Consider the following 25,356-nt stretch of genomic DNA (forward strand, 5'->3'; position numbering starts at 1 on the left):
TAAGTCATCTTAGATATTTACTTCGAATAAAAAATCAATTTACTTCTAAGTGATAAAATTTGAATATGATTATTAAGAGCCTTTAAAGACCCTTGATGCTGATAATAAGGGAACTATTATAATTTATCACATTAACACAGCTTTAGAACAGCATCTGTGATTAACCTAGAAAAATGTGTAGATTACTTATATTATCAAAAAGATTACATCCATCATAGTAAAATAACTTAATGGGATTCCATTTTAGGAATGGATAATAATTAATTATCTGGGTTATTAGCACAATTAGCATAGACTTGTATCTGTATTATCATAAATAATTTCAATTTTATAAATTATATTTCACTTTAGATCTATGAGAACTGAGAAAGTTAAAAATTAAAAATAATGACATTATGCTAAATTTCGATAGAACTTTTTTAATGAAGTAAACCGTAATTATAATATTTTTATATTATTTAGCCTAAACCTTCATTGAGAATAAAATATTCATTTAGGAAAGTCAACTGCATGGAGGGCAGCATTACAAGTGAATACCGTGGGTGCATTTCCTCAGCAGCCATGCACTCCTCAATAAACCACAATGTGAGAAATAATCTCTTGGTTTCTTTTGGACTGCTTATACTGAATTTACTATGGACCATCTAATTTTCCTATCAGCCTCTTTAAAATCCTCATATTATTGAACTCTTTGCAAAAGAGCGGCCACTCCATCTTTTCAAATCTCTCTTCTATCTTGGGTTTTGCAATACCATTCTGCCCTGGCTCTCTATCATACTCACAGTCAACCTGCTTGGCTTCATTCACTACTTCTACCTTCCTTTATAGAATCCTGATTTTGGTCCAGGTATTGAACTCTCCTCCATATAGCAATATGCTTTGTGACCAAAGCTATAAGGGAAAACTCAACAGTCCATGGTTGGAAGAGAGGATTTCTTTCTCTTTCCTATTGTGTATACATTTGCTGCTGCAATCATTTCATAAACATTAAGGGGATCAGCCTAATTATAAAACAGAAAGATGATGTGACAGAGATTCTATGTGCTTACTAACCTCAGCATAGGTTGCCCAGTCTCCACTGCAGCTAATTCAATACCATATGACTAAGTTCTGGAGATGTGTAATACTCCCAGGGCTGGCCATGAAACCCTCACAGGGATATTTCACTCTTTTTCAACTCTTCTCAGAACCTCAAAGGTCATGTGTTAAAGATGTCTGAGTTACAAAAGTAAATCCTAACTCGCTGAGATTTCCTGAGTCAACATTTGGAAAAAAGATGCCCAGGAAAGCTATCCAAATAGGAAAATCTCCATTGTCCAGGTTTTAGTGAGAAAAAAAATTTTATTGTATAAGTCCATGAAGCTCAAAATTGCCTAAGGACATGTATAAGAATGGATTGGAGGCAGAGTTATAAAAGAGATATCTGGAGAGCTAGCTTGGAGGTCCCTTTCTCAAAGTACTACATCCAGAGTAGAGAATGACTCAGCCACATTTACCATACTACATGTTTGGAGTAGAATCAGTACATTTATATACCAGCTTATCCAAAAGTTTAGTTTGTTTTTTGTTTAAATTACGCTCTACCCCCTTTATATGCATTTCTGCCTATTATTGACTTTTCGATGCCATTGAAAATTTGTTTCATCATTGCAATAACAGATTTTTTTCTTTTTTTGCCACACCATGCAGCTTGTGGGACCTTAGTTCCCCAACCAGGGATTGAACCCAGGCCCACAGCAGTGAAAGCTCAGGGTCCTAACCACTGGACCATCAGGGAATTCCCACAATAACAGAGTTTAACTCTGATTTTTATATATTAAAAGCCATTTTAGCTAATCAAGCTAAAATATAATCTGTACTTCTCTGTAACAAAAATATAATAGTATTTTATTTCATTTTTCTCCTAAACGTGAAAGGAAAATTACACATCTATAATGTTTTATTGGGCTTCACAAATAAAACAAAACTTAGAATCAAAGTATTGTGAGTACAAATATTTTAATAAAAAATAAAAGTTTGGAAAAAATACACTATATTTTTATATTTATAGATCAGTTCCTCTATTTTATATAGCCCTAATCTATTACTTTATGTCTACCAAAGATGAGACTAGAATGAACATGAGACCCTAAAGGAAACACAGCATTGTACTTTTGAAAGGTAAGAAGTATCTCCAGAATAATTTAAGCTTGACGGTAGAAAAATTTTAATTTAAAATACAGTACTAGGAAAGTATTACTATGTCAAGGATAAGAAATCCCAGGGAAAAATGAATCATGATATAAAGGCCCTTCCTAGCAGCAACAATCCATTTCGATGTGCTTTGGGTTTAAAGAAAAATTTTTAAATAAAAGAAATAATAATTATACAGTAGAAGAACCTTACATTTGTTTCCTTAAATCAAATTTTGCTTTTAGAACTAGTTTACTTCAAAACATTACAACCAAAAATGCAGGATTATAGTTTAAGACACTAAGTGATTTATTTAAATATATTTATTTTCTGAATCTGGAAACAATGGTATTTTCTCTGAAATTGGCCTTCAAATCATGTTAGCTTTTGATTGATATTTCAAAAGTAGTGGCATTTGAAATTCATTCCTGCTCGAAAATCCAGGTCCCTACCTGAGCTGTCCATCCTGGTTTAGTTGACATAAAAAGCTAATAACATCATATGAAATTGTTCTCTCCAGTCAGTCTGAATATAAGTCAATGTGTAAATATCTGAATACCAAATAAGATAGCTTTGCATGAAAGAGACAAATTATTAAAAATAAGTTGAGCTTTGAGGTTTAAACTATGAAGAAAAGAAACACAGTGCTATGAAGGGAATAATGTGGATTATTCCCTAGTGGATCAGAGAAGTTCTTTCTGTATGAAACATACCTGAGAATTATGTATGGATTAACTGAACTCATTGTATTCAATTTTTCATTTCCAATTCACTAATTAACTAAGGCCAATTTCGTTTTACCACTATCCCCATGAAAAAGTGACTCTGTAATATTTAAGGTGACTTGTAATATTGCAGGTATATTTTTAGACCAAATCAACTTGACCTCGCAGTGGCATTCAGGATTGTTGACCATGTCTCCCATTTAGTTTTCCATGACATATTGCTTTCTGATTTCAGTGGTCCTATATGCCTATCCTTTTACTTTCTTCTTTCACATCCTTTTGACTTACTCATTAAATGAGTAATTCAAGCTCCATTTTAAGGTCCTCTACTCTTTTCCCTCTTACCCTCAAACATTTCCTCCACCCTGATCACTTACTGTCATATATATATGAAGATGAATCACATCTTTAATCTTCAGTCTATTATCACCTCTGAACTCCAGATCCATATTAGTTTGATGTCTCACAGGCACATACAACTCACAGGCTCACAGGTATCACATTGACCACCTCCACCCAAACTTTGTCCTCTGTGAAATGCACCACCAACAACCCATTCTGAGGTTTTACAGAGGACAATATAACAAAGAGCATGTACCATTTCTAAGAATAAGGGTATAGTTATATCATCAACATCTAAAATATCCATTATACACTCAAATTCCACTGAACATCTTTTAAGTTATAACCAAATAGAAAACTATAAACCATTAAAGGGCTATATATACTAAAACTGCTCATCTCTTTTTCTTCTCTGTTTTTGACCTTAATTCTTATAATTGCACCAAAGATTTCAGGCAAAGGTTTAATAAGTCATAGTGAATTCCTCAGAGATATTTATGAACCATGTTTATGATGTGGTAAATATTTTGGTCTCCTCCACCTAGAAATATTTATAGAAAATATCAACAGTCAGTCAAAGGCTGTGGGAATTTACTTTCATTTATCATTTAAATTACTGGAGAAAAGCACACAATGTGATGGATACTGTTTCTATTTAGTAAGCTTAAAGTGTAAATCGTTTATTTTTCCTGAAGATCTTGCTCTAGTCAAATGAGTAATCTACTTCTCTATCTAAAACTGTCATTTCTTACAATGCGTTACTGTAACTTTTTTAAAAAAAATGGAGTAAAGAATGATCAGATCTGAAAAAAGACTTAGTTCTAGAATCACAGGTTAGAGCTTAAGCAGATGGCAACAGAGATTCAGGTGGCACAGCAAGTCATGTTGACCACAAATTACCAGTTTTCAGTCAAACAGCATCAGAATTCAAAGGTGAAGCTCAATAGGTGTACAATACTTACAGGTCCAGGTTAGTAATTGAAGAATGGCTTAACTCTATTTTTGTATGTAAAAGGGGCCCTGTCTCAGGTCACTACATTGGTGAGAGGAGACCCGGTCAGAGGAAGAGGATAGAGACAGCAGATGGGCAGAACATCTACTGAGTATATATCATGTTCCAGGAATAATGCCATGTACTATTATGTAGACCATTTCATTGAATCCTTACAGCCTGGGAAGTGTTTTCTTTTTCTTGATCTGTCCAGGTCATAGACCAATGTCCTGAGTACATTTGACAAGTGTTGCCAAATAAATGGCTGCTTGCATGATTACCTGTGGCAATTTTCTTTTTACTACACAATGCTAAATATTACAAGAGGACCTTCAAAACTAGTAACAGAGAAAACACCCAGAGACACTAGTTGGAACCCATGGGAATATACTACAAATTAGGGAACAAGGGACTGGTTAGCACTGATTACCATGAAACCTAGCAGAGATGGGAAACTGCATCATGTAGTTGAGACTTGTTCAGCATCCATTCCTTTTAACAACAACCAGGCTTTTTATTTTTTTTGGAGCCGCCCACCCTTTATTATCAGCTATGTGGATTGATACCATCCCCATCTTAAGTACTGATTTTTTTATATCAGGATAGTGACCATTTTCCTCGTCACAATATTCAACTATGGGACGGCACTTAATCCAACCAGTCAATGAGACACAGGGTAGTACTTGCCTAAACTTGCAGGAAAGAGAACTTCCATTCTCTTTCTTTAAGAGCTATGGAAGGAGATCCTTCCCTAGATGGCGTTGTGAAAGAATATGAAGTCTAGAACCACTTCAGCCATTTTGCTCCACTGAAAGGAGAACCTGGAGTCTGAGGATAATGCTAATACAAAAGGCAGAATAAACAAAAAACAGTGAAATCAGGTACTTAGTGATATTTTTAAACACTGAATTAAGCTTGGCCTGAAGCCACTCCTACTTCTGATCGTCTCAGTTTATTGATCCAATAACTCCCTTTCATCTTTTAACCAATTTATGTTGTATTTTTCAGTCACTTTCAACATAAAGTTTCCGAACTTATACTGGTGGCAGATGGGATCTCAGCATGGCTCAGCTGATAAGTAGTCTCCAAAATGGCCATCAGGAGAGTTATTTAATGAATCCCAGTGCAGAAACTGACAGGGTGACATCAAGTGATACCTACGTTATAAGTGGATAATATAATTTTAAAAGTTGGCTATATGCATAGCACAGGGAGATCAGCTCAGCACTTTGTGTCCACCTAGAGGGGTGGGATAGGGAGGGTGGGAGGGAGATGCAAGAGGGAGAAGACATGGGGATATATGTATATATAGCTGATTCACTTTGTTATAAAGCAGAAACTAACACACCATTGTAAAGCAATTATACTCCAGTAAAGACGTTAAAAAAATAATAAAAATAATAAAAATATGAAAGTTGGCTCTAGAAATATGACTGCACACAAAATATTCACTCAATCCATGCATTCATTCCTTCAACACACACCAGGCACCTCCTGTATGTCAGGGGCTGTTCATGGTCAGACACGGTCTGTTTTCTCAAGAGTCCTTGCTGAGGGTTTGGGAGACATAAACATATAAATATATCATCTTTGGGATTTAATAGGACCTGTTCTATATGCCCCTTTATTATATTATGCATCTAGTACCAAGAGGGTAGAAAGGAGGTTTGATTTATAGGTGGAGGTTTCTTTAGGTTTCTTGATATTTACAAATAGAAAAAGGCGGGAAATGCATTCCAGTCAAAGGAACATGGCTAAGACATGAACATCTGAAAAGACTTCACTGAGTCTAGAGCATAGTGGTATAGAGGCTAGCAGTACAGTAAGAGATAGAAAAATAGGCTGGAGCTAGATTGGGAAGAGCCAAGTGTGTCTTGAGGGCTTAAAATATAATTAAAAATTTTAAAGCAGAAATAAGATATCAGATCACTTTAGAAAGATTACTATAATGACAGTAAAGAGGATAAATTAAAGTTGAAGGAACAACTGGAGGTAGAGAGATGAGTAGGAGGCTGTTGGGGGAGCCTAAGTGACAGTTGATGGACTGTGAGAAATGAATAGTGCACAACTCATTTTGGATACAGAATACACAGACTTAAGTGACTGATTGAATGTGATAGTAAGTGGTCAGGAGGACCTAAGACTCACAGATCATCTTAGGTAACTATATGGATGATAATGAATGACACAAACCAAAATGGGAGAAAGAAGAAGGTGAAGGTGGAGGGGAGGGGATGGTAGAAGAGGGAATTGGCTTTGAGAACTACTAAGTTTGATGTGCTCACAAGACACGCAAGTTGAAGTGTCCTATTTTATAAGGTACTCTGAGTTACTAGCGATTGCCTTGGGATGATGTCAGTAATTTTAAATTAAGGTTGGATTCAAAGTACAAATATTATTACATATGTTGGATGTATACATCTAATAAAAAGTTTTATTATGTCCCTTAGATTATAAAACACTATTGATAGTGGCCACATAAAAAATTGCCAAAATTAGTTTAAGATTTAAACCTACTGGCACAAGCACTGATATTTACAGCTCATTCACCATATAACTATGAACAGCAAGAAAAAAATAAATTATGGGATATCATTTCATCTGCATCAATTTAGTACGGATTAAAGACAAGGTCTTGGCAAGTTTAGGTGAGACACCCCAAGTAATGACAAAAATTGCTGAAACCACTGATTACTTGTACTTCATCAAATCTTGTCATCTCTAACTTTTAAACTGAATTATTAGTATATGTGTGAATATGATATAGTTTGAAACACTAAATAAATTGTTAAAAAGAAAAAGAAATATATTGATACTTGTCCTAAACCATCTTGCCTGACATTCTGTATTACAAAGATTAACCTTTGCTTTTAACTTCCATTTCTTTTTCTATTACACAGTAGATAATAGGAAATACTAGTAAGCAGCTAAGCAAGAAACTAGAGTGAGAGATAGTTTCCATATTTATTGCAAAATTATTATTGCATTATCATTCCATGAAATTTGACTTTCCTCATCATAATAATATACTCCAGAAAAAGTTTTATGTAAAAACTGAAGGACTAGTTGTTTGTTTGTTTGTTTTCCAAAAAGTGAAGCTATGTCCTAAGGGAGACTAGCATAATTTCATTTTTACCAGCCTTAGTTAATAAGTGGGATTTTTATGCATTGTTGGTGCTACATATAATTGCTATATATAATTATAATATGCCCAACAATACCTTCTTGTAGGTCACTGTGGTTATTATTATGGATCTGGATAATTAAAACAGAATGAAAAACTGTTATAGCCCCAGAAGGGTAACTGTCAGTATCTCTATGAGTCTATGCAGCACTGGAACTGAAAATGCTTTGTGCATCATCTGTGACCAATGAAAAGACCTTTCCATAATTTTAGCTGTAAGTTGATCCACAAAACAAATCAGGGCACCTTCTGGAAGATGACAGCTGCTCAACAAATCCAAAGTGCCTAAACAAACTTAGTTTAAAGCTGAAGACAGATACGTTCAAAGGCACTAAAGACAATCCGAAATAAATTGAAAATCTAATCTCCTAATTAAATGATGTATTTATTTATGGAACACACCTAAAAAGATAAATGGGTCATAAAAATATATGTTTACATTTACTGTAAATTCATGTACCTTTTCCTTCTTAAAAGTTTAGGCCATAAATATTATCATTATTTAATGGAAGCTAACTGAATACCTTAGTACTTTGACAGTAAATTACAAAACCAGCACAATATATCTTCATATTATAGAAAATGTTTTAAAGTATTCTGTACACTACTTGTAAGAAATGATTACAAATATTTTTATTTGAATATAATTATTACCCTTCTAAGGAGAATTTTTTGATGCTTCAAGAAACTATAAGTTATTTTCCTTTGATAATTCAAAGTTTAAATATACACTTTGCTCTAATATATTGCTTGTCTGTTTGGGGATAAAAACAGCATAAAAATTACACTATGACTTAAGCTTATTATAAATATACATTGTAAAATGCCAGTTAAATGTATAGTTATAAAAAGAATTTAATATTTAATTTGGAAACTCACATTTTAGAATATAATCGTGGTTTTTATAAACATATATAATTTATAGCCAGAACAAGATGAGAAATATTGACCCATGCTAAAAAATTACATTTCTATAACACCCATTTTTTTTGCATTAAAAGGTACTTAGTCACTTTTTCCATTTCTGGTGACTGCTTCCATGGAAGTGCATGAAATAGTACTGACATGAACCTAACCACTTGCCAGGGAGCACACATAGCTATGAACTGTGTTCACAGGAGAATCTAAGGGTCCCATCCACATCTAAGTCCACTTGGAAGTTTAATAGGCCTCCCAAACTTAACATGCCAAACCCCACATTCCAAACCTGGTTCTCCCTTAGCCTTGAAATTAACGGCCACTCTGTCTTCACTGGCTCTGACCATAAACCTTGAAGTCAACCCTAATTGCCCTCTCTCTCACCCGACATCCTGCCAACCCAAAAATCCTGCTCACTCTCTCATCAAAAAAATTCTTACCACTTAGCCTCTATAACACTATCATCCTAGGCCAGGAAATCTTTACAGTTCTCTTGAATTATTGAAATAGCTCCTAACTAGTCTGCCAGCTTCTACCTTTAACCCCCATTGACAGTCTAATTTCCATACAGTAGTCAGAGCACCTTGTTGTTATATAAGCCAAATTGCATAATTCTTCTCAAAATCCTCTAAAAACTTTCCAACATTCTCAGAATAAAATTCACAATCCTCCTTACTATGATCTATAAGGCCCTAAGTCACACTCTCTCTGGTCCCCAAATACCTAACTTAGTTTTCTCCTCCTCTTCTGCAAGCTCACTTACTCTGTTTATACTGGACTCCTTGTTGGAACATTTTGGACATGTTCCCACCTCAAGGGCTTTGCATTCGTTGTTCTCTCACCTCTAACCGTCTTCCTTATTCTCTGCATGTATCACTTCCTCACCCACTTCAGGTTTTCATTATGCATCACCTTCTCAGAGCAGCCCTGGCCTCTGTGTTTAACCTCAAGCCAACAGGAACCTCTATTCCATTTCCCTCTGTCTGCTTTGTGTTTCTCTATAGCACTATGGTCATCAAACATACTATAGCATATACGTGTTCACTACTGTTTATTACTTGTTCCCTGTAACACATGTAAGCTTCCTGGGAACAGATTTCTATGTATTTAATTAATTGTCCAGAATAGTGTCTGATAAATGCTCAATAAATTTTTGTAGAATGAATGTGAAAGTACCTTCAGTCTGTTTTTTTTAAAATTCCACTCATCTTATAGAGCCTAACTCATCCATTTTCACAAAAATATAGTGCATTAGTCAGGGCAATTAAAGCAGTACCTCACACAAAGCATGATGAAGGTTGGAGAACTCTCCAAGCACACATGACTCAGAGATCCACGTGCCTTCTAGCACACAGTTTGTCACTTTCAAAGTCCTCTGATTCCAGCTATGAGGATGAAGTCAGAGACAGCAGAGAATCCCAATGGGGGTCTTAAGGGTTAACACACTTCAGAAGAATGGGAGATAAGATCTTCCAGTGGGCCCAGGGAGGAGGAAACTGAATTGGTGAGAATCTAGCTAGTCTCTAGCCACCCATAAACTAGAAAAATACTAAGATTTCATGTACTTTTTCATTTTTATAAAGTACTTTAAAATTTATGCTGCATGCCTACTAAAAACCATGGTGGAAATTAAGTAGAATGATAGGACTGACAGTGACTGGAGGAATGAGGAGTAAAACATTAGTCACATATTTCAGGAACTGCCTCTCCAAGGAGGTGTTATTTGAACTGAGATTTTAGAGATAAGAATGAGCCAGGTGTGCACAAACTGGAGAAGTAACAACACAAGTAGAGGGAAGAGCTAGTGTAAAGACCTGGGGGCAGAGAGAAGTGAGGCATGTTTGCAGAATAGTGAGAAGACGGGGTAGCTGAGAGTCCTGGGCAAGGAAGCAGGGGAGAGCATGTGGTCAACACAATGGGAGGAGGGCAGAAGCCCCAACTTGCAGAGCCTTGTAGGCCCCAGTAAGAAGTTTGGATCTTACTTTAAAACAAGGGGAAGACATTATTGTACCAAAAGCAGCGAATCTTATCTGATTTACATTTTTAAAAGATCAGTTTGGCTATTGTGAAGTAAGTGAATTACTGGGTAACGTGGGGTGAATTAGTAGGCTTTTGCAATAGCAAGAGAGATGGTCATGGTAATATAGATAGAGAGAAGTGGGAAAATGTAAATATGTTCTGGAGGAAAAGCCTATCAGACTTACTCAGATTTAATGGTGGGAATTGCAGGGTGAGAGAATGAGTAGTTAAAACTACTCCTAGGCTTTTAGCTTTAGTAAATTAATACAAGTTTACATTTTGCTTTTGCAAAAATGGGGAAGATCAGGAGACCCATTTTTCTGAGGGAAAATAAGAGTTCTTCCTGAGCATGATAATTCGGAGAAGCCTATTCGATATTCAAACTCAAGAGAGATGGCAATGGTAGAGATATTCCCAAGGTGATTATCTATCACTATATGGAGAGTGTTTAAAGTCTGAGCTTGGAAGAGGCCACCTGAGAAGATGCAGACAGTGAAAAAATGAAGCTCTGAGGCTGAGCCTAGGGCAATTTATCAACTGGAAGTCTAGCAGAAGCGAAGCAGCCTGCTGAGAAGGCACTGAGTAGGACAGCCTGGGACTCAGCAGGAAGACCAGGACCATGCAAATAATGGGAGTCAGGAGAGTAAACGCAGAGGTGGTGGTTGTATTGACTGCAGCTGAGAGGAGAGGAAAATCAGAATGGAGAAGTGGCCACTGGCGGTGGGCACCGAAGCAAGGAATGACTGACAAGAGTTACTTCCAGAGCAGAGGAAAGGAAGGGAGCTGCACTGGAGGGGAGAATGGAAGCGCAAGTGGAAGCTGTTAGCTCAGTCAGCAGTACTGTCAACTTTTTTACTGAAAGTGAGCAGAGCAGCTTCTAGGAAAACAGCATAGGTTTGGTGGGGGGTTGTAGGTTCAAGAAAAAGTCTTTTTTTTAAACTAATAGGAGTTACTGGAGTATATTTTCTAGGCTGATGGGAACCATCCTGTGAAAGTAGGAGAAAGACATCTATCTCAGAACTTAAAAACTCTGTTAACTAATCTGATTTAAAATCCTTCTGGTTCTTCAACCTATGAAACTGCACTCTATAAAAATGCAAATTAGTAAGACATTAAAATTCTTTTAATTATCTGGAATTTAATATGCATTTATTTTATTATGACCTTGTTGGAAAAATATACTAAAATACATTTTAGTAAATCTGTGTTTTCCAGGGAAAGAATGCACAATTAAATTCTCCACTTAAACACAATCTAATCAATTATTTTAATACTTAAGTTTAAAGCAATTATCCTACGTCAAGCTTGTCAGGGGAAAAAAGTATCTTGGCCAAACTCATAGGTTATATAGTTGTATGTTACTGACATACCTGTATGCTTGATTGTAAAAATAGAAACTATTTCCTTGGGCTTTTTATATAAAATACCTTGTGGTTCATTCACTGTTTTATGGTCTGCTTTTGAGTTAACCAGACCTGATACAAAATTTTTCTCTGTGTTTCTCAAGGTCTCTGAGCCTCATCTGTGTGCGTGTGTGTGTGTGTGTGTAAGAGAGAGAGAAAAAAAGAAAAAAATATATATATATATGGAGAGAGAGAGCTGGGGGAAAAATAGCTGAATCTTGGTATTGAAAGATGCTTTGTAAAACAGTTTATTGTTATTATTGATATTCTTTCATGATCATTGTCATTACTATCATTGTTATTTTGATGAAGTTAAGGAACCTATATACCATAGAGGAAGAACTTTATTTCCACTGATGATAATTGAAAAACAAAATAAATAAATTCACAGTTACTTATAAAACAAAAAACATTTTTTATTCTTTAAAGAAACATAATTGAGTCAATAAACATTATACTATTAAAGACCTATAAAGTACCAAACCTCTGTGTGTGTATATGGGGTGGTGGGAGCGGGGTGATTCAGTTTTAAATGAAGAACAGAGAATATGAAATTATCTGAGAAACACTAGAAATTTACAGTTGAATTTTATATTATGGCTAGTTAAGGATTGGTGGTATAGAATGAGAGTACAGAGAAAGTAGTAGAATAAAATAGGTGGGAGAGAGAAAAACAAACCTGTGACCAAGAAGAAATGGCGGTATAACGAAGCGAAACTGAGACAAATTGGAAAAGAAGAAACAGGCCAAAAAAAGGCCCAGGTAAATGAGTTGGCCCAAAGTCACAGCTTAATTTTCCTTTGAGGTATGTTACACTAGAAGATTAGTGATTAGTTTTCTACTCACAATTCTTTTTTTTGCTTTTTTTTTACTGCCTAACTCATAATGCTAGAATCTTCTCTCCTCATGGGCTAACTAGTGAAGATTATGACAGAGAAATTATTCCCTGGGTTGCAGTAGTAGTTATCAGGGCAGCTGTCTTTCCAAAGTCTGCAAATAAATTAATGTGGAATCCAGACTTTGTTTCTGACTAAGAGTCAAATGTTTCCCTCTTTCTCTTCTCCACATTTTCATTTAGTAAATGCTTTTCCCTTAACCTCCACTTAATCGTTGGTCAACATTTCCCATTCTCTCTGTAAAACACTCTGGCTGTGCTAGCAGTGCCCTGACTGCTCAGAGCTTCCAGACCATGCCCCAGCAGACCAGCACAAGCCACTCCCACCAGCTAAGGTCCACTATCACAAAGAGTCAGAGGAGTTTGTTACTAAACCTCATAAGCCAGTTGCATTTGCTACTATAATGTAATTAAAAACTAATCAAGGTGATGAAATATAAGTGTGATAAGAAGAATTGCTATCAATGAAAATTAAATTAATGCCATGGAAATGTGAGGAGATCATCTTCTGAGCGTCTGAAGTTCTTGTTTCAGATTAAGAAAATCATAAAATTGTTAGTGATACATTATTGGTATAGCTTATGCAAGAAATATGATGTAGAATTCCAATCAACAGTCACTTAAGGAAAGAAAAAGCCATGGCCTTACATCAAAAGACTGTCATGTGAATGCAAATGAACTGTTTTAAGTTGAAATAGAATACTTAAGGTATGAATGTATCATTATTATGGTTCCTTTTACTAACAGATCTTTTCAATTCATTAACCTACTGGTTTTGGTCATGGCAGAGTCTTGTTACATGAAAATAATCAAACAAATAGGTCTTAGAAAGTGAATATACATACAGTCATCAAGAGCAAGGTAAACTTTGCAAAATAAAACAAAACAAAACAAGAAAAACCTCACCACAGTTAAGTGTAGGTTATTAGAGTTGGTTAACATCCTCTTCTGAGACATTTTTCCTCATTAAGTATAAGAGGAGCAATTACATAATGTTTGCTATACATCTTTGTACAAATTTCTTAAAAATCAATAATATAAACTTGGGATTATATGAACAAATACAAGAAAACAATATTACTTACCTAAACCATAATCAAAATGATGTATCCATGATTATTTACAAAAGCTGACCACTTAGTAAAATTTTAAAGTACCATAGAAATCTACTGTAGAATGTATATTTACTGATTCTCCACAGAAATATTTTTCTCAAACACTCTGAATAGGAGTAGTATAAATTTTATAAGATTTAAAATGTTTCCTATGAATGTAAATACGCAGATTCATAAAACTTATTAGCAAGTAATAAGTTTTGCTTTTAAACTGATGTGATTATGGTTCACAAAACTATGGTCCTCAAAACAAAACAAAATAATGTGTTAATGTGGAAAAAAACATACACTGATAAAATTTTAAGTAAAATAATCAAACGAAATGCATAGCTGCTGAGATCCTATTTTTAAAACAAATCCTACAAACCTCTCTAAAAACAATCTGTGCTTTATTTTAAGCCAGAACTGCAACCTCTACATTAAAAATGCACAGTAGTGCACTTAGGCTGTACTGCCACCAAGTGCCTAAACCAGTTAATTTTGAGACTCTTGCAACAGCTTTAAGCGGATTCTTTCAGTGCTATAAGTAGCAATTTCAGAAACAGGCTAAGAGCAAAACACTTTGACCATAAACAGCTATAAGAGTATCAAAATTTAGACATGACAATAAAATCTCAAAGGTATTAATAAAACATCAAGAATCTTACCAGCTCACTGGAAGTTCATGAAGTCTAAATATGTCATTCAGCTTGTAGTCAAATTTTGCTGGACAAATATTTTCTTTGCATAAACACAGGTTTGGATTTGGTTGCATATCAGAGGGAAACACTGAATCCTAGGGAAAAAAATATAGCAAGAGTTCTGTGTAAAATAGACAACTCATTGCAAACACTGATACAGTTTTATTTAATATTATATTAGAATATAAATGCTACTATTATAATCCATCAGGATTTACCTTAAATCCCTTATTCCTGATTTTAGTTTTGAGAAAATATGTAAAAAACATAAAATTTTAAATAAGGCATATATCTACTTGCATAAATCTAAACTGCATACTACATGGTAAAAATTACTTGAAAAAAATCCCCTTATTGAATTACAATGAAGCACAATATAGCATTGTCTTATATTATTGGTCTATTGTCCTTTTGCAATGTTTCCATCCCCAACAGTAACATTAACAAAATCTGTGATTATTTTTATACTCCTTTTGTTCTCTATAAGTGGGGAACTAAACACATTTTAATTGGATAACAAAATAACATTTATTAATTGATAATTACGGTTTTCTTTAAATCTGAGGACATAGGGCTAAATTAAAGGTACTTACTAAAGATAAAAAATTTCTGTCATAATCATTTTAAATCTCACATACATTAGAATCGACATCTTCCATGTGTTGCTCATTTCCCTCCCCACCCAGCAAACTCTAACGAGAGATAAAAGATCATTTTCAGCCCATGACAAAGTGGTCTCTCCTCAGTGGAAAGAATACATGCTATGAATAGCACTTAATTAACACTTAATGATGGATGGATTAATGGTTCAATTCTACACAAAAAGGAAGTAATCAATCCGCTTACCCTTAACACTTTAAAACTGCCTTTAAAAGAGGGAGACATACTATTCATTTGCACACTCATTCATTTATTCAAAAAATATTTATGAGTGCTACTTTATCCCAAACATTATTCTAGGCATAGGGAATCCACCAATGAGCAAAGCAGATAAAAAGATTTGCCCTGGGCTTCCCTGGTGGTGCAGTGGTTGAGAGTCCGCCTGCCGATGCAGGGGACGCAGGTTCATGCCCCGGTCCGGGAAGATCCCACATGCCGCAGAGCGGCTGGGCCCGTGAGCCATGGCCACTGAGCCTGCGCGTCCAGAGCCTGTGCTCCGCAATGGGAGTGGCCACAACAGTGAGAGGCCCACGTATCGCAAAAAAACAGATTTGCCCTTGTGGAGGTTACATTGCAACAGATTCTTTATTATATCCTCAGAGTTGGAAAATGATAAAGCCAATTTTCATAACTGAAGTATTTTTCTGATCAAGAAAGTAATATACATCCTTATAGAAATTTTATGCATTTTATAATATTACAAAGAAAAAAATTAAAATTATTCTTACCACCCTGGTATAATTACTATTATCACTCTGGTTTAAGAATTTGTCTGCCTCTCTTTCTCAATTTTTACAAAACTGGAACCACGCTCTATTATCCACCCTCCATTTTTCATTTAACATTATATTACTGCATTTTCACAGTATTTAGTCTATTTTGAAAGAATGATAAATGTCATATTTTACTTAACATCAGCTATATTTGTTTGCCTCATGATTATCGATGCTGTGAACAAGGTTTTCTGTCTATAAATCTGCACTCACAATTTAGAAGTATAAATAAATAATAATCCAAATAAAATTAACATTTAACAAAAAACATGATACCTCTTCATGGATTGCTCTTTAGAATTGTTACATGAATTCACACCCCTGCCAGTTATATAGTGATATATACAATGTACCACATCTTTGCTAAGGGCACATTCACACATGCACATATTTCTTTCTCTTACGAATATTTATTATTGAGTGTCTATTTCAGGGCAGGCACTGGTTTCAGCTCTTACAATATATCACTGACCAAAGTAGACCTTGTGGAACTTGCATTCTAGCATCAGGACGCCATAAACAATAAAATAATAAATATGTAATTACATGATAAAAAGTCTGAAAAAACTGTTGCTAATTCATATATAAAACTATTTCATTGGTGTTTTGCCAATGAATTGATTAGATTAACTATTTTTGTATTTCTTTTTGTACTTCATTTTCTCTCAACTGTATATTTATGCCTTTTGCCCCTTTTCCTATTGTTGTGATGGTACCTCATTTTAATAATATTGCTTGGGCTGGAAATGGAGGTAGGATAAATTATTATGTTGGAAAACATAGCAAGGTGGAGCAGGATCCATTCTGAGTACAATTTTTTGACTACATGGAAATATCTAGAACCATGAACTTATTATCTACAGCAACTTGTATAACCACTGTTAAACCGATCATTATATAAAACTAATACAGGCATTTAATAAACCTAATCAACTACAACCTGTTTGATATATAGGGAAATATAATAATAACTGAACAACTATTTTAAAAGAAGATTTACAAGAGCAGTAAAGGAGACAATAGCCAATAAATTGGCAGGCACGATCAGAAAGGTAAATACAGGATACCTAAATAAGGACAGTGCATAGAGGAAGGAAAATAAATCTTAAAACTATTCTTCAAGCTACATAACTATTATCATTCCTTTGTACTGACAAGGTACAATTTGAGGGCACAGCTAAACTCTCAGTAAGGTCAATGGTCTCAACTCTAAGGACATGTTGAAATTACCATGTAGCTTTTTAAACCATACCAATACCACCAAGCCCCACCCCAGACCAATTAAGTAATAATTTCTGAAAGAGAGGCTCTGACACTGGTATTTATTTTATTTTAAAGCTCCCCATGTGAAATAAATGTCAGGATTGAAAATCTTGGCTTTTCCTCACAATTCAGCTTTACTACATACTAGTATGTGAATTTAGTCAAGCTACTTAACAAACTTTCTAAGCTGTATTCTCCCACCTGTAAAATACAATCAAAATCATACTGAATTCATAGACTGCTATGAGGATTAAGTGAGATAATCTCTGTAGAGCACTAATCATATGCTTGGCATCTAATAAATCCTTAATAAACATTAGCTATTTCTGTGTTTATTATTGCTGCAACTAGTGGCACATGTTAATTTCAACTGGTGAGTAAATTCATTGAGTTATTTCATACTTTACTTATTATAAAATACTCTATCTTAATCAAATTCCAGGATTAATTTCTCCTGGTATGCTGATTACAGCAGACTCTACTATGACCCGACCTGTCAGAATACAGTCTCATATCTGTTAACTGCTGGCTATCTCTCTTCGTCCCAGGATCAATAATAAAAGGAGTCCTTACTTCATTGGCCAGCCAGTTGAGGTTAAATACAGCCTTGCTGCTTATATTCATAGGATGAAACACCAGATGGGTAACTTTCTCTCCATTTCAGTGATATATCAGTTAGGCATCCCCTGTACCTATCCTGATTGGGAAGCCAATTATTTATTTTGGCCTCCTTCCACATTAGTCTCTTGGGTACCCAGGCTCCATATCTATGCCATTTGATTTGTGTCTGCTTCTCTATCTTGTTTATTGTTTTCCATTGAGCTAACATTCATGGGAATTGCCCAGAACAACCTTGAATCTGAAGCTCAAAATTATTCACTCAGGCATTCACTTAACATTTGAGTGTTTCCTTTGTGTCGGGCATTAGTGTAGTTTACCAGACCACAAATATAAGTAGAATACACTCCTTCCATTGCAAGGACTCAGACTCAAGAAGAAACAATATAAATGAAAAGAAAAGCTAGAGTAGAAATATGCAGAAGATATTTAGGTGAAGAAATAAGCAATGAAACTATTGGAACGAAGTAGATGAAATTATCATAAGTTGCATATATTGTGATTACATTGATAGATGACAGAGAAAGATAGATAATGTGTATGAAGCCAAGTGGAAAAAGGAATTATAAAGAGGCCACATTACTACAAATGTACTACAAATTATAAAAGTAGCAACCTTCATACATGCAATGAATGAACAGAAGATATAAAAGAAAAATATTTCATCAAATCTAGCAACAATAAAATATACAATACCTCACAGAACACTAATAAGAAATTTACTAAACCTACAGAAAGAAAAACACACTTTATTCAGAGATATAAAGCAAGGGCTGATTGAATATAGATAGTCCATGGACTAAGATAGAAAGTCTATTAATGAACTTCAGAAGTTTGATTTAAATATTTAATTCAATTCAAATAAAAACTTCAGTGTGAATTTTGAGGAGTCTTAGAAAATTATTCTAAAATTAATCTGGAATAACAAACCAGGCAAAATTGCATTGACATTTATAATATCTCCATTTTACAGCTGAGAAAACAAACTCATAGTAATTAATCCAAATACAAACAAAAAGTTTAAGTATAAATGACTCCAAATCAAACAATTTTTCAACTATTACAAAATGATTACTAAACAAGAATGGAATATTTCCTTAATCATTCAGTTATCAAATTGAACAAAGACATAATTTTTGATAATATAATAATGCAAACTGTTGGACAAGATACGGAAAAAAAATATTCTCTCACTTGGGGTGAGTGTAAACTGATTTGACTTTTCAAAGAAATTTCTATCGAAATAAAAATTGACTTGGTAATTCCACAGCTAGGAATTTGCCTTGTGGATATTCTCACAAAGTTTCACCAGATTACATACACAAGTTTTCTTTTCTGTTTATGTTTTTTATTTATTTGTTTTTGTGATTTGCTTTTGTTTTCTAATACACAGCATTTCTTACAATATAAGATATTAAAAGCAATCTAATTGTGCATCAATACCTTGATTTACTTTAAAAATTATAGTACTACTCTGGTGTACTACCTTTAAATAGAATGAGGTACATGAAGTGCTGATATAACCCTAGCACACCAGTATGGCCCTGTCAGTTGTTAAAATACTGAAAGATATTCATACTACTTGGAAAACAGCTGATACCCTGAGCACATACTCCATATTCCTCTCACCCCCACATTCTAGCTCCTTCTATGGGTACAACCCCTGCCCCTGACTTATTCATTTTATTGCCTAATTAAGGTCATTTCTGGCACACCTGGGGCTCCAGGACCATTCTCCCACCCTACATCCAGCATCCATTCTGATTGGTCAGTGCTTATGCTCTAATGGTTGTCAAATATTTTGAATATCACTCTAAATTTATATATACTTATACAAAATTAACTCTATATTATTAACTTAAAACATTTATAGAATAGCATATAAGGAAAATCATTCCATTTTTATAAAATAAAAAAAGGTTCTACATAGGTAAGTGCTAATGTATCTTTGAAACATTTTTAGAGAGAGACAGAGAGAACAAGAATCTTAACAGTGGTCACCGGGAGGAGATCAAGATGGCAGAGCAGGAGGATGTGGAGCTCACCAACCACCATGAACACATCAAAAATTCATCAACATGTGGAGCAATTCTCATTGAAAACAAACTGGAGACTGGCAGAAAGACTCTTACACAAACAACACTGTAAGAAAGATCCAGACGTAGTCAGGTAGGAAGGTAAGGGAAGTGATCAGATCGGTACCTGAGCCCCTAAGAGGGGACACAGAAGAGGAGCGAGATTACACAGGCTTGGCAACCCTTCCTGGGGGGTGGGCAGTTGAAACCCCGTATTGGGTGTCCCAGCCCTGGGGTATGACGCCAAGAGGATAAGTCCCCTTAGCTGGTTTGAAAACCAGTGAGACTGACAGTGGGACTGTAAGAAACTGAGACTCTGCTTGTGAAAAGTGCACACATGCTTGCTTACTCCCAAAACAAGGCAGAGGAAGCAGACTGAAACTGCCCAGGACTTGGGCCAGTTTCCCACAACCGCCCCAGCAGGCTCCTCAGCTTGAGCTGAGAACTGGCTCCCATCCCTCTTGCTCCATGGTGCAGCTGCACACTAGGTTGAAGGCTGCCACAGGCAAGGAGAGTGCACAGATGTGGGGGACGGAGCCAGCTCAGACCTGACAGAGCATCCAAATGGAGCGAGGGCAAACATTACTGCTGTTCATAAGGGCAGGAGATGAGGAGTGGTCTGGAGCTCTGACTGGTTCCAGGACCACCCTACCACATGCCCCAGCCCATGCTAAGCACCTGCTCTGGCCCCTCTTGCTCTATAACGCAGCTCCCCACTAGGGCAGAGGCTGCTACTTCTAAGGAAGGTATGGAGTTGTGAGGGAAGGAGTTGACTCAGACCTGACACAGCATCTGAAAGGGGCAAAAGAAGCCATTACTGGCATTCGTGAGGGACAGCAGATCAGGAGTGTTCTGGAGCTCTGACTGGTGCTGGGACCACCTCAGCCTGCACGTCGGCCCATGCCAAGCTCCTGCTCCAGCCCCTCTTGTTTCAGCAATGCTCCTCTCTGGACTGAACATGTCAATGCTTGGGGCAGAAAGCACACACTTCTAGGGAACAGAACCAGATCAGACATGAACACCCAGGGCTTCTGCTCCAGCAACATGGGATTCAACCCACCCCCGATATGGTGGTGTTGGCTATGGAGCAGAAAAGAAGCCCCAGCTAACATCTGGCTCTGGTCCTAGCTCTTCCATCTCCAGTCCTACCTACTACCGATGTGATGGCTGCTAGCACACACTGACTGATGACATGACTTCTGCTCACTTCAGATTCAGCTCTGCCACCAAAGCCATTGGACACATGCAGACAATATAGGGACATTCCCACAGAAGGACAGGAATATGTAACTAACTGTTTGAACTAATTTCATAAAGATGGAGAAATTAAGCAAAATGAGAAAACAGAGAAATTTTTTTTCAAAAGAAAGAACAACAAAAACCTGAAAAAACAATTAATGAAACAGACATAAACAATTTACCAGAGTAAAAAGTTCAAAGGATTAGTAATAAGAATGCTAAATGAACTAGAGAAAAGAATAGATGAACATGGTGAGGATTTTAATAAGAAACTAGTCAGAATTGAAAAATACAATAACTGAAATGAAAAACACACTAGAAAGAATTAAAAGTAGACTAGGTGATAGAGAAGAACATGTAAGTGATCTGGAAGATAGGATGATGAAAATCACCCAATGAAAACAGCAAAAAGAAAAATAAATTTTAAAAATGAGAACAGTTTAAGGAACTTTTATGACAATATCAAGCAGACCAACATTCACATTATAGGGGTCCCTGGAGAAGAGAGAGAGAAAAGGGTCAAAAATGTATTTGATGAAATTATGGATGAAAATTTCCCAAATCTGATGAAGGAAACAGTATCAAGGTACAAGAAGCACAGAGAGTCCCCAAAAAAGATGATTCCAAAAGGAAGCACAGCAAGACATATTATAATTAAAATGGCAAAAGTTAAACATAAAGAGACAATTCTAAAGGCATTATGAGAAAAACAAAGAGTCACGTATAAGGGAACCCCCACATGGCTATCAGTTGATTTTTCTGGAGAAAGTTTGCAGGCCAAAAGAGAAGGGCATGATATATTTACGTGCTGAAAGAGAAAAACCTACAAACTATGATACTCCACCAGGCAAGATTATCATCTAAAATGGAAGTAGAGGAAAAAACTTCTCAGACAGACAAAAACTAAAAGAGTTAATGAATACCAAACTGACCTTAAAAGAAATGTTAAAGGGTCTTAACAGTGAAGGGGAAAACATGAAGATGTAAAATAGGACATCAAAAACAGAAAATGTTGGGGAGGGGAGTAAAAAAATGTAGATCTTTTAGAATGTATTTGAAGTAAATGACTACCAGTTTAAAACAAGTAGATGTAGGTCAACATACATGAACCCCATAGTAACCACAAATCAAAAACCTACAACGGATATACAAAGCTAGAGAGAAAGGAACACAAACATACAAATAAGGAAGATCATAAAATCATAAGGGAAGAAATTAAAAAAGAACAGAGAAGAACCACAGAAACAACCAGAAAACAAGTAACAAAATTGGAATAAGTACTTATCCATCAATATTCACTTTAAATGTCAATAGACTAAATGCTCTAATCAAAAACATGCCATGTGGTGGCTGATTAGATTAAAAAAAAGAAAAACAAGACCCATTTATAAGCTGCTTATAAGAGATGCATTTAAAAGCTAAGGACACACAGACTGAAAGTGAGGGGATGGAAAAAGAAATTTTATGCAGATGGAAATAACAAGAAAGTTGGGGTAACAATACTCATATCAGAAAAAAGATCAAAGAAGCAAAGAGCTAGTTTTTTTAAAATATAAACAAAATTGATAAGCCTTTAGCATGCTCCTCAAAACAAGAAGAGGACCCACATAAACAAAATAAGAAATGAAAGAGCAGAAATGAAAACTGATACCATGAAATACAAAAAAATCAAGAGAATACTACAAACAGTTATACGCTAACTAACTGAAAAACTTAGAAGAAATGAATACATTTCTAGAAACAATCTTCCAATACTGAATCAGGAAGAAATAGAAAATCTGTACAGACCAATAGCTAGAAGAGAAATTGAGTTTGTAATTAAAAAAAACAAAACAAAACCTCCCAGCAAACAAAAGTCTAGGACCAAATGGCTTCACAGGGGACTTCTACCAAACATATTAAGAAGGGCTAATATCTATCTTCTCAAACTGTTCCAAAAATTGAAGAGAAGGAATCATACCCAAGTTCATTCTATAAAGCCACCATTACCCTGACACCAAAACTAGACAAAGACAATATAAAAAGAAACTACAGGCCAATATCTCTGATGAATATAGATGCAAAAATCCTCAACAAAGTATTAGCAAACCAAATTCAATGATACACAAAAAGGATCATACACCACAATCGAGTGGGATTTACTCCAGGGATGCAAGAATGGAATATATCTGAGAATCTAGCAATGTAATACATCACATTAACAAAAGGATAAAAAATCACCTGATCATCTCAATAGATGCAGAAAAAGCATTTGGCAAAACTCAACATCCATTCATGATAAAAACGCTCATCAAAGTTTGTACAGAGGAAACATATCTCAACATTATAAAGGCCATTTATAACAGACCCACAGCAAACATCATATTCAGCATTGAAAACCTGAAAGCTTTTCATCTAAAATCAGGAACAAGATAAGGATGACCATTCTCGCCACTTCTGTTTAATGTAGTAGTGGAAGTTCTAGCCACAGTAATCAGACAACAAAAAGAAATAAAAGCCATCCAAATTGGAAGGGAAGAAATAAAACTCACTATTTGCAAATGACATGACACTACATATAGAAAAACCTGAAAGTCTCCACTACAAAACTATTAGAATTAATAAACGAATACAGTAAAGTTGCAGGAAACCAGATTAATATACAGAAATTTGTTGCTTTTCTATACACTAATAATGAAATATCAGAAAGAGAAAGCAAGAAAACAATCTCATTTAAAATCTCATCCAAAAGAATAAATACCTTGGAATAAACTTAGCCAAGGAGGTGAAAACTTATACTCTGAAAATTTTAAGACATTCATGAAGGAAACTGAAGATGATACAAAGAAATTATAAGGTATCCTCTGTTCATGGATTGGAAGAATTAATATTGTTAAAATGTCCATACTACCCAGAGCAATCTACAGATTTTATGCAATCCCTATCAAAAAATCCCTGACATTTTTCACAGAACTAGAACAAATAATGTTAAAATTTACATGGAACCACAAAAGACCCCAAATAGCCAAAGCAATCTTGAGTAAAAGAACAAAGCTGAAAATATCACATTCCCTGTCTTCAGACTATAACATAAAGGTACACTAATCAAGATAGTATGGTACTGACACAAAAACAGACACATAGATCAATGGAATAGGATAGAGAAACCATAAATAAATTCACACACTTATGAACAATTAATTTACAACAAAGGAGGTAAGAATATATAATGGAAAAAAGACAGTCTATTCAATAAATGGTGCTGGGAAAACTGGACAGCTACATGTAAAAGAATGAAATTCTCATACCATATAGAAAAATAAACTCAAAGTGAATTAAAGACCTAGATGTAAGACTTGAAACCATAAAATTCCTAGAAGAGAACATAGGCAAAATACTCTGACATAAATCGTAGCAATGTTTTTTTGGATTAGTCTCCTAAGGCAAAAGAAATGAGCAAAAATAAACAAATGGGACCTATTTAAATTTTAGACCTTTTGCACAGCAAAGGAAACATCAACAAAACAAAAAGACAACCTACTGAATGAGAGAAAATATTTGCAAATGATATGACTGATAAGGGGCTAACATGCAAAATATATAAATAGCTCATACAACTCAATGTCTAAAAACCAAACAACACAATTAAATAATGGGAAGAAGACCTGAACAGTCATTTTTCTAAGATATACAGATGGCCAACAGGCACATGTAAAGATGCTCAACATTGCTAATAATCAGATAAATGAAAATCAAAGCCTCAAAGAGCTACCACCTCACATCTGTCAGAATTGCTATCATCAAAAAGTCTATAAATAATAAATAATGGCAAGGATGTATAGAAAAGGGAACCCTAGTACACTTGGTGGGAATCTAAATTGGTGTAGCCACTATGGAAAACATTACAGGGAGGTTCCTCAAAAAACTGAAAATAGAACTACCATATGATCCAGCATTTCTACTATGGGGTATATACCCAAAGAAAAAAAACACTAATAAAAAGATACATGCACCCCCATGTTTATAACAGCATTATTTACAATAGCCGAGATATGGAAGCAACTTAATTGTCCAGCAATAGATGAATAGGTAATTGTCTAGCAATAGATGAATGGAGACACACACACACACACACACACACACACACACACACACACACACTAGAATATTACTCGGCCATAAAAAAGAATGAAATATTTCCATAAAAAATAATGAAATATTTGCAACAACACAGATGGATCCAGATGTTATCAATATTATGCTTAGTGAAATAAGTCACACAGGTAAAGATGAATACTCTGTTAT

At 35.2% G+C, this 25,356-nt stretch overlaps 1 protein-coding gene across 2 annotated transcripts in view; it reads right to left on the reverse strand.

Annotated features, from left to right (window-relative positions):
- SPAG16 (sperm associated antigen 16) overlaps positions 1–25,356 on the reverse strand; it is an 885,872-nt gene that overhangs the window by 728,141 nt on the left and 132,375 nt on the right. For both annotated transcript variants that reach the window (XM_060301456.2, XM_060301455.2), the window contains one exon: positions 14,412–14,539. In XM_060301456.2, coding sequence (XP_060157439.1) covers positions 14,412–14,539 — 128 coding nt within the window. The remainder of the gene's footprint in view (positions 1–14,411; positions 14,540–25,356) is intronic.

The sequence above is a fragment of the Globicephala melas genome, chromosome 7, assembly GCF_963455315.2.
Source record: "Globicephala melas chromosome 7, mGloMel1.2, whole genome shotgun sequence".
Classification (NCBI taxonomy): domain Eukaryota; kingdom Metazoa; phylum Chordata; class Mammalia; order Artiodactyla; family Delphinidae; genus Globicephala; species Globicephala melas.